This window comes from Neodiprion virginianus, chromosome 2 (genome assembly GCF_021901495.1).
Source record: "Neodiprion virginianus isolate iyNeoVirg1 chromosome 2, iyNeoVirg1.1, whole genome shotgun sequence".
Lineage (NCBI taxonomy): Eukaryota > Metazoa > Arthropoda > Insecta > Hymenoptera > Diprionidae > Neodiprion > Neodiprion virginianus.
The window spans coordinates 39,170,720-39,187,568 of NC_060878.1; the positions used below are offsets into that span (position 1 = coordinate 39,170,720).

The 16,849-nt window shown below is 41.1% G+C and overlaps 2 protein-coding genes across 3 annotated transcripts; both read right to left on the minus strand.

Moving 5' to 3' along the window:
• Window positions 1-122: 122 nt before the first annotated feature.
• LOC124298616 (major royal jelly protein 1-like) lies at window positions 123-12,855 on the minus strand. Its single transcript, XM_046750826.1, has 8 exons — window positions 12,843-12,855; window positions 6,488-6,571; window positions 4,976-5,229; window positions 3,805-3,971; window positions 3,501-3,719; window positions 3,157-3,413; window positions 899-1,067; window positions 123-745 (listed from the first exon to the last, which is right to left on the minus strand). The coding sequence occupies exons 3-8, from the start codon at window positions 5,160-5,162 to the stop codon at window positions 443-445; spliced, it is 1,302 nt and encodes a 433-aa protein (XP_046606782.1). The 5' UTR covers window positions 5,163-5,229; window positions 6,488-6,571; window positions 12,843-12,855; the 3' UTR covers window positions 123-442.
• Window positions 12,839-16,849, minus strand: LOC124298615 (major royal jelly protein 1-like). 2 transcript variants are annotated; one of them, XM_046750824.1, is made up of 7 exons: window positions 16,695-16,833; window positions 15,846-15,919; window positions 15,098-15,354; window positions 14,225-14,391; window positions 13,921-14,139; window positions 13,404-13,829; window positions 12,839-13,250 (listed from the first exon to the last, which is right to left on the minus strand). In XM_046750824.1, the coding sequence occupies exons 3-7, from the start codon at window positions 15,285-15,287 to the stop codon at window positions 12,945-12,947; spliced, it is 1,308 nt and encodes a 435-aa protein (XP_046606780.1). In that variant the 5' UTR covers window positions 15,288-15,354; window positions 15,846-15,919; window positions 16,695-16,833; the 3' UTR covers window positions 12,839-12,944. The 2 variants fall into 2 exon arrangements, with proteins under 2 accessions (XP_046606780.1, XP_046606779.1); XM_046750823.1 differs by lacking the exon at window positions 15,846-15,919 and having other exon boundaries at window positions 16,695-16,849.

Here is a 16,849-nt window from a genome sequence, read left to right on the forward strand (position 1 = left end):
ATGAGCAGGATTAGAGGTGAAATATTTTTCTCTGGCAACGATCGCGTGAGCGCTTCGCTTCGTCTGTTCCCACAGCCGTCTCAGCGTGGCACATACAATCAACCAGCTGTCCGTTTTGGGAATATGAGGCATATTATCGGGCAATGTTTCCCGTAAGAAACACATCGCTTTATTTTACCGATGTCACCGTGGTGGAAAACTGTCGCTTTCATCAAGTCCCAAGATGTAGGGATTTTTGAAAGTGGTTTGTCGAGATACCAACTCAGAGACGTATTTTGTAACCTTAACTCAGCTCCATTGCATGCAGAGTAAACAATGAACATTTGCATCTTCCTCGGAAGAGAACGGAGACCAATTTGTTTGTAGTGATTAATCGTTACTTAAAATAGTGATACACGAGAGATAAAACCCACATCAACTGTACGACCCAATTGAGCCGTTCTTACAGAGAAATCGCTGAAGAACTGACAGTAACAATTTTGAGTTCAATATAGAGTTTGTCTTCAATGCTAGTGGAAATGGTGTGTGGCTCAGGCTCACAGATTGTGCCATTGACAAGATCAGCCACGGTTGCAACCAGAATCCTGAAATTGACTTCTTCGAAGTTCATGGTACCCAGAAGGAATTTTTGCAGTTGATTGGTCATTAGCCAGAACTGTTCGTACTCAAAGCTGTTCTCAATCCCATTTGAAATCTTGGCGGTACTGCTAAATAGTATGGCATCGTCTTCTTCGATTATTGTACTCTGCATGAATGTAAATGGGGGAATACTGTTACACTGATATACTAATGGTCGTTGCATGATACGGAAATTCATGGTCATGGGATCTGATGTGGTTTGATTTTGAACAATGTAGATCAGAATGGATTGATGACTTGGTCATGCAAGTGTGCTCACCACGTATTCTGATTCCCAGGGATATTGTAAATTCCAGCAGGCCGTGACTGGCGGCGTGCCGAATAAGCCCACTACGACTCCGGAGTCGGAAGCAGCTCTGGCAAGTAGCTGACTATGAAATGTAAAGTTAGATCTGTAATATGTTATCGTGTTTCCAGCTGTATTGGAGTTGTGAAAGTCGTCAAGCGTGGCAGCATATCCCTTCTTTGAAGCCAAGGGTGCGAAAAGAAGGTACCCTTGCTCAATAAAACCTGTAGGTATTATCTCGACGTTGAAAACACCGAGTTCAAGAGTCACATTCCCCTTGGCCACCGAGAAGACTATTGCTGCTGAATTCGGATCGTAAACATTATCGTTTCCCAACCGCTATATGGTTGAACCGTTCCAAATAACAAGACCATATCCTATCGGGTCGCCGCTATACACCTGCGGGGGGAATGGAATTTCACCAGTTTTAACTCCATACGCTTACAGATTTGATCTCCAAGTAACACCGCCTTGTGTTTTACTAACCCAAGTAGTACTGCACGAGTCTCCAGAGATCTCCACGGCTTGTATCGAAAGTCGACCTTTACTTATGGTCACAGAACTGTGCGCTACTTCATCAGGAATTATAATCTGCTTCAGGACCTCGTCGGTTTCCGGATTGAATGCGATTATCTTGGCAGGACATATCACCACGTCAATAGCGTGTTTTACCCACTCGCGTCGCTCTATCAAATCTACTCGATCGAGAGTTTCTTCGATTTCCGAAAGCAGTGCGGCATCTGCCGTACTCCACGGCTTGTATCCATATAAAAGTTGCGCAGGACTTCTCCGTGTTTTCGAATTCGTAATGCATTCATGCCGCTTTGTACCATTTTTAGATATACTGCCTACCTGCCCCCGCTTGGACATTGGAGCTTGATGCCGCAGGCGAGTTGAGGGAGGTAGAATTCATACGTTCCACTTCTCCATTTGCTCCCGGTTTGGCCACGGCCTTCAAAACATGTTTGAAGCCGTACTCTTTGCAGAACGCTGAGAACCAATGTGACGTAACACAAGTGCCTCTGTCGCTAATAATCCTAGTCGGCGCCTCGAATTGTGCTAGTGTTCCTTCGCACATTCTTAACAAATGGGCTAAGTGTGAGGTATGAAATGAGGTAGCAGCCTTTTCTCTTGGGTGCAGCTAACCGGGGTTTCTCCTCCCAGCAGATTTGTATGGCAGACAATTTACACATGCTTTTATATACTTGGATATAAATCTTTGCATCCCTTTGAACCAGTTATGTTTTTGAAACTTCTCAAGTGTTTTCTCTAACGAAAAATGTCCTCGATCGTTGTGACATACATCTACAATATTGAATCGTGACGCACGAAGCACTACCCACTTGTTCCAGTGAAACAGATACCACATCTCGGTATTAGTTTTCATCCGTAGAATTAGCAGAAGGTGTAACGTGTTCCGATATTATCACAGTAGAGTTTTTTTTACGCAGATTCATTTCCTACAAAATAAACAAACAACATTTGCGTCTTGCTCGAAACGGAACAAAGACCAATTTATTTGTGGTGATTAATCGTTACTTAAAATAGTGGTACACGAGAGATAAAACCAACGTAAACTGCAGAACTCAATTAAGATATTCTTACAGAGAAATCGCTGAAGAATTGACAGTATCAGTTTTGAATATAAAATAAAGCTTGTCCTCAATGCTAGGGACGATGGTGTGTCGCTCCGGCTCACACACTGTGCCATTGACAAGACCAGCCACGGTTGCAACCAGAATCCGGAAATTAACTTCATCGAAGTTCATGGTACCCAGAAGAAATTTGTGCAGTCGATTGGTCAAGAGCCAGAACTGTTCGTACTCAAAGCTGTTCTCAGTTCCTTTAAAAATCTTGGCGGAACTGGCAAATTCTATGGCATCATCGTCTTCGATTATTGGACTCTACATGAATGTGAGTCAAGAAATAATATTACACCGATATACTAGTGGTCGTTGCATAATACGGAAATTCATGGTCATGGGATCTTATATGATTTGATTTTGAACAGTGAAGATTTAAACGAATTGATAACCTAGCCATACAGATGTGCTTACCGTGTAAATAAAATTGATGCCGAAGGATTTTGTAAGTTCCAGCAGGAAACGACCGGGCGCGTGGCGAATGAGGCGATTGAAACTCCATACGGGGAAAAAACTCTGGCAAGTAGCTGACTATGATATGTATGGTTAGATCTGTAATACGTTATCGTGTTTCCAGCTGTATTGGAGTTGTGCAAGTCGTCGAGTGAAACGGCATATGACTTTTTTGAAGCCAAGGGTCTGACAAAGAGGTAAACTTGCTCAATAAAACCAAGAGGCGATATTACAACGGTGGAAACACCAAATTTGAGAGTTATGTTCTCGCCACCTATGGAGAAGAGTTCTGCTGCTGGATCTGGAGCGTAAACATCGTCGTCCTCCAACCGCCATATGGCCGAACCGTTCCAAATAACAAGACCATATCCCACCGGGTCCCCGATATACACCTGCGAGGGGAATGGAATTTCACCAGTTTTAACTCCATACGCTTACAGATTTGATCTCCGAGTAAGACCGCCTTGTAATTTACTAACCCAAGTAGTATTGCACGAGTCTCCGGAGGTCTCCACGGCTTGTATCGCAAGTCGTCCTTTACTTATGTTCACAGAACTGTGCGCTACTTCATCAGGAATTATGATCTGCTCCAGGACCTCGTCGGTTTCCGGATTGAATGCGATTATCTTAGCAGGGCATACCACAACGTCTCCTATTTTCCCAGAGTCGACGGTCCACAGCCTATTGCACTTGTCCATCTGCAAAGTGGATATCAAGACTGAGATTGACGTGACGATAATCGGTAAGCATCAGTCTGGACTAGAGACATTTGCTTCTACTCACAATAAGCCTGGCAGCAGAGACAATACCGCTGCAATCCGTCGACGTGTGCCAATCCCAACTGGGGTAGGGCGCGAGCAATGGACCCCCGTCACCAGTCTGATTCGAGATCGTTGACAAACTCGCGGGGTTATTGAAGTGTTTTGGGGTTGTTACCAGAATTCGATCCCCCAGGAGATAGCCAATCAGTTATTGCGTCACTTCATAAGAAATAGTATATTGTGTATCAAGGCTGAAAAAGAGGCGTTTTTGAGGAGTGTGAAGTTAGCCGCACAAACGAAGCAAGGGCAGCCTTCACAAGAGTTATATCGCATTCCGCCCGTGGTGCACACAATACTTTTTGTATGACTCGTTTTGAAAACGCGTCATTTCATGCATATGAAGCAGGCGCGTCTCAGGCCAATTCGGAAGAGGGTGGACAAGTTGTTTCCGCCTGGCTCTGGCGAAAAAAAGGTATCTTTCCGCTTTATTTCTATTCACCTGAGTCCGCTTTGTATATGAACAATTTGCACACGATTTTATTCGGCATATCATTATTCGAAACGACGTTATTCGGTTCGTTGTCACAACTTTTGTCCCCGCGGGTATTTTTCGAAACGGGTGATATTTGATGAAGCGTTATTCTACTATGGCATGATTTCACGCAGATTTTATTTCCAATGTTTTGTAGGACATGAATTTCGCTTCTATTTATGAAAAATATACAGTAATTTGACGTTATCTGTGCCATAGTAGACGGTTTCAAAACAAGGTGTGAGTTTGATTTTTGCATCGAATTCACAATGTATTCGAGCAAATCAAATACTGTGGTCCAAAATCAAAAGAACTTTGATGAGTTTTTCTTTGCAGGACGTTAAGAATAGAACCTACGTGCAATCATGCCCTGGAAAAACAACACTGTATCGAATGTTACGCGGTCCAAATACTACCCGTGTGGAATAGATCCTTACCGCATAACGATGTGCAGAATGATACTATACCCGTGTAGAATAGTACCAGTAGTAATATGCTGTGTAGAAAAACAAAATCGTAAACAATTTCATCAAGTGTAGAGTGGCTTCGGGCGAAACGTAATGAGGTGAATCGGTCTTTATCCCGTTTACTTATAAAGTGGCAGAAAAATAACAGCAATGAGATCGATTATATCAGATGAACCAATTATTCTATTGAACACCTGAGATTCTCTGGAAATCAAGTGTATAAATTTTCGTGTGGTTGTACACGCCGCTCTCGATCGCCTCCTGCTTTTGCGTATCATTCTCCCAGACGTAGTCTACATACTTCCATTGGTACAGAGTTTCAAGTTTAGCGGTCAAAGTCCAACCAACAAAAGTCAATAGAACCATTAGTATGAGATTCATTTTGTATGCGGCTGTTATTGCTATAGCTTATGTTTGAATTTCTGTTACACAGCCACGAACAGCGCAACTGAAACACATGATTTTGAACTAGTCAGTCGATTTCTGTCAATTTAATTTTCACAGGTCCGACAAGCTTGTAAAAGATTATGTTATGCTTAGATGTACAATAACTGCCATCCATGCAGTAATAACTCTTCAATTTTTGTTGAAAATTATTTGCAATATAGGCAATTAATAAAAATGCGGATTGTCTACCCGCAGATCCATCTTATCTGAGCTAAGGCTAAACTTACATAATGATACATGATTGGATTTTTGAGACGCAATCATGGTTTCCACCGGATAGTTTATTACTCAGGCGAGAATTCACCTGAAATAATTTGCGATCCCTAACCTCCTAGCCTTTTTCCGCAAATCATATATAGGCCCCTTGCCTTACATCTCATCTTCCCGGTAACTTCGTTTCCCCAAGAACCCTCTCTTTATATTAGTACGGCTATGATTACTTTGTACCCTGGCAGAACTTCGAACCAGCTAATTTTTCTTGGGTATCATATCGGTAAGTCTTGCAAGAATGGTCCATGTTGCATCAACGTGATTATTCAAATAAACTTCAGTTGATTTTTTTTTTTTTTATATCTTGACTATTATACTACCTATGTATCTGCTTCTACTTAATTCTTTCTCTTTGGCTATAAAATGTTCTCATAAGCTAGAGAGCAATAACTCAGAACGCTGGAAACATTGTGCAGAAAGCAATACTATTCGATCAACAGGAGCAAAAATTCTTTTCATTTTACTTGGAATCTTTGACAAGGACTGTGACTCGAGCACTGAACATTCTGGAGTTAACTTCATTGAAGCTTTGAGTGACAGTGAATATTTTTAAGAAAAGATTTATCGATACCGAAAGTCCTCTTTGACCAAATCTTATCCGTACAAGCCAAAATATTGGCAGTATCTGAAATGGATGCCGAATTAAAGTGTCATGTTGGAGACCGGATATCTTAATTCCAAAAAATAGGCCAAATCAGGTTCATCGTACAATCATAATTATACAATATTCTGTAGGATTTTTATTATCGCTTCGTTTTGAAATTACTGAATGTGCTCTGCGTCGAGTGATTATATTTATTAACATGGTACATTTTTTCTGCGTAAGTTGTACATTGGGTTAAAGAAGTCTCGTTAAAATTACAATCCATTTCGTTACAAGATGCATTTTTACCAGCTTCGATTATTGCCTTGCGACGGAAAATTAATGATCAGGTCGAAGATTCATTTCTCATGTTTATTCAAACGATACAGCTAGTTATGAAACTTACGTGAAAAATCTGTTCGAGTCAAACTCAATTGGTGAAATCCAACCAAGACTTCTTCTGTGACATCGTTCAATGTTTTTCTCCAGGCTGTTGATTTTCAACTACAACTACTTCTCATTTTGCCACTTATTTATGCATATAATGCCGTCTCCACAGTCGTAAATGATTGTTGTCGACTATTAAAATTTCACTCGTTGCGACTTTAGTGTAGAAACGAATCATGTCAAAGCAGATCCAGATAATCTGGCTATATTATTTTTTCTAAACTCACGAATAGCGTGATATTTTTGCAAGACGTGTTCGAATAATTCGTGACCTGTACTTCCAAACTGCACTTTTATCTTGTAACTATAAAGTTCTCGCAGCTTAGAAACATTCTTGATAAATGCAGAGCAACACTCAAGAGCATTAAAGATAATAACGCAAACAACAAAAGTTTTGAACTGGGACGAAAATTCATATTATTTTCGTTACATATTATTGACTGCTAAAAATTATTTGGATATCACATAAACACTAACTAAGATACGTGTAAAAATAGGTATAATATCGCCCAAAGTATCTGAACATAATTCGAACATTGAGTAATATTTGCAGTCCTTGACGAGAACGTTGACCGAAGCACTAAAGATTCTCAAGTTGCTTTCATTAAAATCTCAAATGCCAGTATATATTTTTTGAAAGTTGTTCGTTGAGATACCAACGTCCTGTCTGACCAAATCACAGACGTGTTTTGTAACCTTTAATCTACTTACCAACTGCAATGTACGGTTGTCACAAGCCAGTAACACCTGAACAAACGGATGAGATTAATCCTCGAAATTCAAAATATCTGGATGCCTTTATTTGGGAGTAAAAACTTCGTTTCAGAAGCTCTATTTGGTCTACAATTTAAATGATCGTGATGAAAGTTTTTTTTCCAATACCTGGTTCGCAAGTTCGATTTTCGAAGCCCATGGAGCGTGCGTAAAGTGCCCTACTTCCGAAGAGTGCGGTAAAACGATGTTGGCCCTTGCCCGAAACTAGAGTGCTCGATTTTACAGACTAGGGCCTTCTTTGACGGACGCGTACTTCCGAATAACTAAATCTTACGTATTGATCGTAAGTTACCTAACCCTAATTGTATTGCGCGTCTCTTCCTCGAGATCAACTGGTAGTGCCCCTACTTCATACCGATGTCGCCACATATTTCATAGTTATATATCGAAAAAATCGGCCCTGCACCTTTGTTTCCTAGATCTAGACATTCTTCTTTTTTGTGCCGACAAGCCACAATCAAAAAATAATAAATAAATTAATAAAGTACACAAAAAACATTAAAAATGTTCCGGAACCGGAGCAGAAGTACAGATTCGGGAAAAGAAAACGACGGAGAACTTCTGGAAAAACGAATAAAACGATTGGAACGAAAATTGGCGAAGAAAAAGTCGAAAAAGAAACGGCATCGCAGGCACGCCTCGTCGTCATCGTCCGACTCGCGCTCGCCGCGAGATTATAACCTCGGAAAGAGAAGACGCGGCTATGAATCCCCGACGAGAAATTGGGAAACTGACAGTTTTTCACGAAATAATATGGAAAATGGTAAGTTGTTTCCCCGCTGTCCTCGAAATCCCCATGAATGGGAGAGGAAAAGGGAAATATTTTGCAGGCTAGGTCGTCTTACCCGTCAAGCGTGATCATTTCGCTGTAGCGATTTAGGCACTCTGCAAGGGCTGTAGCCCTTAGAGAGGAGTTGTAACTCATGCCCAACAAATTGGAAAATCCAAAACAATGCCACTCGTAAGGTTTCAACCAATCGAGGAAGCTGTAGCGATGGCAAAAATGTATAAATATATATATGTATATATATATTTACACGAACATTATTGAAACGAAGACGCAACTGTGATGTATCACATAGAAAATATTCCTCATTCATGTATACAGGTCGGGCCTCAGGTTCACAAGCCGACGATACAGCGACCGGGGAAGTACCCGTCGTCGAACCACAGGGAGACGCGAGACGCGCTGAAGACGTCGATCCCACAACTACGAGAGCTGAGACACCACCGAACCCAGGAGTCGATGAGTCAGGGGGCCTGGCAGAAAACGTCCTCAAAGCTATGGGGAAACGGATTGCCCCAGACAGGGTCCTGGGACCGGAACTTCCAAAACCTATCGCAGTGCGATGGGAGGAAATATTCAAACAAGGTCTGCCACCAGAGCTAAAGACGTCAATCATCGAAAAATACCCTCCGCCAAGCAACTGCATGTTCATTGATCCGCCAAAAGTGAATCCCGAGCTAAAAGCGGCCTCAACGGAGGCGGTCGTAAAACGAGATAACCGCATCATCTCAAAACAAGAGAGGATTGCAGCATGCCTTTCCGCTCAAGGAAAAGCTTTGGCAACAATCATAAAAAGGGATAACGATGCCGACCTTGCATTAATAGAATCGATCAGCGACACGGCGAGACTTCTCGCAGATCTTCAACGCGAAGAAACCGCAGTAAGAAAAAGTCTTATCTTAGCGCCGTTAAAAATATCGGTGAAGGACGCACTGCAAAATTCAACAACAGACGAATGGCTATGCGGAAAGGATCTCGAAGATCGGTTGCGGTCAGCCAAAAATTTGGAACGGTCACTTAATGAGCTAAAACCTGCAACAAAAAATCAAACACCAAAGAACTCAAAAAACTTCAAGACCCCGCCGCGTTACCAAGCGCAAAAAACACAATCGGGAACGACCGGGGGGCAGAAATACACAGGATTTCAAGCGCAGAAGAAATACCCATCCCAGCGAACACAGCCGAGCCAATCACACCACAAACCGTATCAGCGAAGAGACAACAACTCTCAGAACCGACGTCGGTAAACCTTGTAGGTATCACGGCAGGTAGATTACAATTTTTCTTAAAAAATTGGCGAGCAATAACGTCGGATCAAAAGATCCTTTCATGGGTCGACGGATACAAAATACCGTTTTCAGTAACAGTCGAACAAAACAGGGTACCTATCGAACCCGCGCGGTCCCCCTCAGAAAAACAAGAAACCTTAAAACTAATAGACGATCTGCTCAAAAAAGGAGCCATCGCTAAATGTAATCCGGCAAAAAATCAATTCATCTCAAACATTTTTCTACGACCGAAACCCGACGGTTCGAAGCGGTTGATTATAAATTTGAAGGAACTGAACACTTTCGTCATAACGGAACATTTCAAAATGGAAGACCGGAAAACAGCTCTTAGACTCATAAGCCCTCAGTGCTTTATGGCCACTTTGGACCTTAAAGACGCGTATTACCTGATTCCACTCGCGAAAACACACAGAAAATACATACGGTTCCAGTTAGATCAACAATATTTTGAATTTACATGTTTGCCGTTCGGCCTTAGCGTCGCTCCGTTGGTTTTTACGAAAATAATGAAACCAGTAATTTCGCATCTGAGGAAAAGAGGATATTTATCCGTGATATATCTCGATGACTTTTTACTTTTTGGAGACACGTACACCACGTGCCAAGATAACGTCAGAGAGACTTGCAAACTCCTGAAAAAACTAGGATTCATTATAAACGAAAATAAAAGTCAAATCACACCGTCCCAACGTTGCAAATTTTTAGGGTTTTATTTTGATTCCGTACGATGGACTGTAGAATTAACAAAAGAGAAAAAAGAAAGTATCAAAGAAAAAAGCGCACAGTTGAAAATTCGAGATTCCGTAAAAATTCGGGAATTCGCACAATTCCTCGGTACTTTAGTGTCAGCGTGCTTTGCGGTCAACTACGGCTGGGGCCATACTAAAGCTTTTGAGCGAGCAAAATACTTAGCCCTCAGATCCAACGGGGGAAAATATGAGGGATACATGAAGGTACCGGAAACTCTTTCGCCGGATCTCACCTGGTGGGAATCAAAGATTGAATCCTCAATAAACCCAATTCGAGATTCGAATTTTACTCTTGAGATCTTTTCGGACGCCTCGCTATCGGGATGGGGAGTATTTTGCAAAGGCGAAAGATCTCACGGACACTGGAATGAGAACGAGCGTCTGTCCCATATAAATTACCTCGAGTTATTGGCAGCCTTTTTTGGCCTCAAATGCTTCGCGAAAAACTTAGAAAACCGTCAGATACTCCTTAGAATAGACAATACAACCGCGATCTCGTACATCAATCGAGAAGGAGGAATTCAATACCCCCACTTAAATAAAGTAACAAGAGATATCTGGGATTGGTGCGAAAATAAAAACATATGGGTATTTGCGTCTTATATAAGTTCAAAAATGAACGTAGAAGCGGATGTAGAATCCCGCAGATTGGAACCGGAAACCGAATTCGAACTAAAAAACACAACTTTTCGAACGATTGTTGAAAAATTCGGGATGCCTGAGATAGACTTATTTGCAAGTCGAAAAAACGCGAAATGCAAAAAATACATTTCTTGGCGAAGAGACCCTGGGTCTGTAGCGGTAGACGCTTTTACGGTCCCATGGAACCAATATTTCTACGCTTTTCCACCCTTTTCACTAATTTTACGCACACTACAAAAAATCGAACGCGAAGAAGCGCAAGGGATCGTAGTAGTACCAGAGTGGCCAGCTCAACCCTGGTACCCCAAATTTCAGGCAATGCTCGTTGCAGAGCCCATTGTCTTCAAACCTAACATTAACTTAATAATGTGTTCTAACAGGGAACCTCACGCAATTTGGCAGAACATTTCCCTGGTTGCCGGCAAGCTATCGAGCAGGCATTCGCAAAGAGAAAATTACCAGAAACAGCAATCCAGATCATGACATCATCCGTAAGCGAATCGTCGCTTAAACAATATGACGGCGCGTTAAAACGCTGGTGGATCCATTGTTCCGAGAATAACATTTCTCCATACGAAGCAACGGTGTCAGATATTTTAAAATTCCTCGCAAAAACATACGACACGGGAGCCTCCCATGGGTCGCTCAACACCCTCAGATCCGCAATTTCGCTTATTATCGGGCCGGAAGTGGGACAAGATCACCATATCAAAAGGTTTTTCAAAGCAGTACACAGCTTGAGACCAACAAGACCAAAATACGATTCAATCTGGGAACCAAAGATTGTTCTTAATTATTTCAAGTCTCTGCCAAAAAATGAAAATCTCTCGCTGAAAGATTTAACCATGAAACTGATTACCCTGCTAGCCTTAATCACGGGACATAGGATGCAAACATACTCAAAAATAAACGTCGAGAATATTCAAAGAGTGGGAAATGCGTTCGAGATTAGAATCCCGGATCGAATCAAAACTACGGGCGCTAATCGAAAACAGCCGCTATTAATCATACCATTCTACGCGGAAGACGAAAAACTTTGTTCGGCATCAGCCTTACAAAACTATCTGGAGAGAACAAAAACCTCAAGAGGCTCCAAGATAGATCTCTTCCTATCGTTCAAAAAACCATTTCAAGCCGTCTCATCGCAAACCCTGAGTCGATGGGTCAAATTAACATTGAAAAATAGCGGAGTAAATACGGACAAATTTACAGCACACAGCACACGCCACGCATCCACGTCTGCAGCGAAAAGAAACAACATCGATATAGAAACGATAAGAAAAACTGCAGGCTGGACAACGGGATCTGAAACCTTCGCAAAATTTTATCATTTAAATGTCAGTAGAGATAAGGATTCTTATGCACGAGCGATCTTGAACTCGCAATAACATTAGTAGTGTTAAGACACAACGTATAACACAAAACTAATAAATAATATTGGTTGCCGTTATTAGCTTTAAACATCTACCAGTTGATCTCGAGGAAGAGACGCGCAATACAATTAAATGATTAAACGAACTTACCAAGTGAAGTTCTATCATAATTGTATGAAGCGCCTCTTCCGAGATGATCAACACCCACCCAAAATACCCATCTAATAAACGATTACATACCCCTAATACAACGGCAACGCTTTCAAAGAATGTCTAGATCTAGGAAACAAAGGTGCAGGGCCGATTTTTTCGATATATAACTATGAAATATGTGGCGACATCGGTATGAAGTAGGGGCACTACCAGTTGATCATCTCGGAAGAGGCGCTTCATACAATTATGATAGAACTTCACTTGGTAAGTTCGTTTAATCATTTAATTTTACGCGCTGTCAGTAGCACGTTGTTCTCCTCAATCCAAACTTCCCTCGATTTGATGATCCAGTGATTAGCTTACCTTGAATCATCATGAACCGTGCTAATGTTGAAAATAGACAACAGAAACGTACCACATTTTGGTAATAACCTACATATATCCGCTAAATTATAGCAAACTGAGTAAGGTGTTTCGGTATTCAGAGTAAAGTTTTTGTACGCAGCCTTGTTTCGTAAAAGGTGAACAAATAAAATATGCATCTTACTCGGAAGAGGACAAGGTCCAATTTATTTTTGGAGAATACTTCTTACTTGAAATAGTGGTACATGACGCATAAGACCCCGACAAGCTGTATCACTTGAACAAGTTACTCCAGAGAAATCGCTGAAGAATCGATGGTATCAGTTTCAAATTCTAAGTAAAGTTTGTCTGTAATGCTAGAGGAAACGTTGTGCGTCTTAGGCTCACATACTGTGCCATTAACAAGTTTAGCCACCCTTGCACCTAGAATCCTGAAATTGATATCTTCGAAGTCCATGATGCCCAGTATCAATTTTTGCAGTCGATTCGTGAGTACCCAGTATTGTTCGTACTCAAGTCCCACCTGAGATCCATTGATGATCTTGGCAGCACTGGCGAATTGTAGGGCGTCGTCATCTTCGAGTAATGTACCCTACATCAGTTCAAAACAATTAATAATTTCACACTGATATACTAGTGGACGTTGCACGTTACGGAAATAGATTTTCTCAGGATCTGATGTGCTTTGATTTCGAACCATTTAGATTTGAATGAACCGATAACCGTGTCATGCAAACGTACTTACCACATATTCTGATGCCAAGGGATATTGTAAATTCCAGCAGGAAACGACCAACCGGGTTGTGCCTGCGCCAATTAAGACTCCAGAATTGGAATAAACTCGGGCAAGTACCTGACTAGGGAATGTAAAGTTGGTTATGTAGTAAGTTATCGTGTTTCCAGCTGTATTGGAGTTGTGAAAGTCGTCAAGCGTGGCAGCATATCCCTTCTTTGAAGCCAAGGGTGCGAAAAAAAGGTACCCTAGCTCAAAGAAACCTGTAGGTGTTATCTCGACGTTGAAAATACCGAGTTCAAGAGTCACATTCTCCTTGGCCACCGAGAAGACTGTTGCTGTTGGATCTGGAGCGTAAACATTATCGTTTTCCAACCGCCATATGGTTGAACCGTTCCAAATAACAAGACCATATCCTTCTGGGTCCCCGATGTAGAGCTGAAGGAAGAATGGAATTTTGCCGGTTCGAACTTTGTACGCTTACGGATTTTACTTACAAGCAATTGCGCCTGACTTGTAATTTACGAACCCAAGTTTCGTTGCATGAGTCTCCAGAAGTCTCCACGGCTTGTATCTCGAGTCGTCCGTTACTTGTATTCACAGAATTATGCGTTAATTCGTCTGGAATTATGACATGTTCAAGGACTTCGTCTGTTTCCGCGTCAAACGCGATTATCTTGGCAGGGCATGCCGACACGTTTCCTATTTTCCCAGAGTCAACGATCCACAGCCTATTGCAGTTGTCCAACTGCGAAGTAGATACCAAGACTGAGAATGCCATGGCGAAAATCGACAACCGTGAGTCTGGACTGGGGACGATTCTTTCTACTCACGAAAACTCTGTTAACGCTGGTAATGCCGGTGCAATCCGTTGACGTATGCCAATCCCAATTGGGGTAAGGTTCGAGCAATGGACCCCCGTCTCCAGTCTGATTCGAGATCGTTGACAAACTCGCGGGGTTATTGAATAATCTTGGTGTTGTTACCAAAACTCGCTCCCCTAGCAGATGATCAATCGGTTAGTGCGTCATTTTAATAAGAAAAGGTATCTTTTCGCCTCATTCCGATTCGCGTCGAACCGTTTTGCACGCGAACCCATTCCATACAATCATATTCGACCAAGGTATTATTCATCGCGACGCTCGCCAATGTTTTTGACATGGGTGGCATTCAACAGGAGTGATTTTTGATGCGACGTTATTTTACTAGGACATGATTGCACGCAGGTTTTACTTCCAATGTTCTTTAGGACGTGCCTTTCACTGTAATTCATCAAAAATGTAAAATAATTTGACGGTATCTGCACAACGGTTGAAAAGGTCTAAGTAAGGGTTGAAATCGGGTAATTTTAATTTTTGCATTATATTTATAATGGGTTCGATTGACAAACAATGTTGTCCACAATGATAGGCAGTCAGACGAACTTGACCTGCAGGACATTGGAAATGTCACGTTCTGGTAGAATAACGCCGTATCGGATAATTCCTGTGTAGGATAAATCCTTATCGAATAACACCGTGCAGAATAGTATCAATAATATGCGATGTAGAAGAACAAAATCGTCTCCAATTTGCTCATGTGAGAAATGAATTTTGACGAATCAAAATGAGGTGAATCAGGCTTCATCACATTTCCTTATAAAGCGGAAAAAAATAACAGCAACGATAATTAATAGATCAGGGGAACGCGATGACTGTACTTCATACCTGAGATCTTCGCGAAATCAAATGGAATAATTTTTGTGTAATTGTACTCTTCGTTTTTGATCGCCTCCTGCTTTTGCGTGTCATTCTTCCAGACGTAATCTATATATTTCCATTCGTAGAAAGTTTTAAGCTCAACGGCCGACGACCAACCAGCGTACGTCAACATCAGGACCGTTATTATAAGATTCATTTTCTATGCAGCTGTTATTACTATAGCTTCCGTTTAAATTTCTGTTCCTTAACCAGAATCAGGGCAACTGAAAAACATGATTTCGAAGTGACCAGTTGATTTCTACAGGCTTAATTTGTACAGTCCTGGAAAACTTGTGGAACATTATTCTATGCTTACGTCTATGATAGCTAATATACGTACACCTATAACCAATCGAATCATGTTGAAGACTCTATGCAATATATGAATTTCATAAAATTTCAGGTTGTGTACCAGCGCTTCCGGTTTGTTCTAATATCTGCTCACCCGGCAATACTGCTCTTATTCATTTACACAGTTGACGACTATCCGTGAACAACTAACATTCCTACTTCCAGACTGATTCCGCTTTCATGTGTGCTCGGCTGAGGCTAATCTAACGTGATGGCCCCCGCGAAACTCCAAACGAGCACATATTTCTTCATCGTATCATTGAGTCTTGGAACAATGGTACGAGTGGCATTCGTGTGATTAATCAAATACACTTGAGTGAATACGAGAGTGATAAATGAATATTTGTTAATTTTTTTTTTCTACCTTGATAATTATACACCACCTATGTGTCTACTTCTGATGAATTCTTCCACTCACGTTTCACTTGTGAGTGTTGGCTATAAAATGTTTTCATGAGTTTCACAGCAACAATTCAAAGCGTTAAAAAGAATGAGCAGAAAGTAAAAATATCTAACAAGAGCAGAAATCATTGTTATCTACTAGTGGATTTTTTAACACAAATTCCGATTGTTACCGATAATCGGTTGAACATAGTATCAAATATATAAGGTAACAGGTAAAAGATCCTTCAAACTCCACGAACATAATTCAAACGAGCTATTTCCAGACTCAGGGCAGCTGACATTTGAAATTCCTGACAAGTACTGTGATGGAAGCGCTGAGAAGAGTTAATTTTATAAAACTTTTGAGTGGCAGTGAAAATTTTTTAGAAGCGATTCTTCGAGACCCAAAAGTTCCCTTTGATAAGGTTTCACAAGATAATTGGCAGTATCCAATTAATACGGAATCAAAGTGTCATACTGAAGATCGGGGTTTCGAATTTCAAGGAATAGGCAGAATCAGATTCACGGTACAGTGGAAATTATACAATATTCTGTAGGACTCCTATTATATCTTCAAATTGCTGAAACTACTGTTTGTCAAGTAATTATATTTATTCGTATAGTAAACCAGAGATGAACACTCAATTCCGCATACGTTGTGCATTGGGTAAAAAAGTCTCGTTAATATTATAATTAGTCGAGTTACAAGATGCATTTGTACAAATTTCGATTGTTTACTTTCGTCAAAGTGTTGATAAGTTTTTTGATTTCAGATCGAAAATTCATCGCTTATGTGCATTCGAATGATACTATTTGTTATGTAACTTACGTGAAAAACGTTGTTCGAGTCAAATTCAACTGGTGAAATACAACCAAGTTTTCTTCTGTGAAATCGTTCAATGTTTGTGCTAGGCTGTAGGCTGTAGATTTTCTGCTACGGATGATTCTCTCTTCGCCATTTATACAATTCTTTCTCCATAGTAG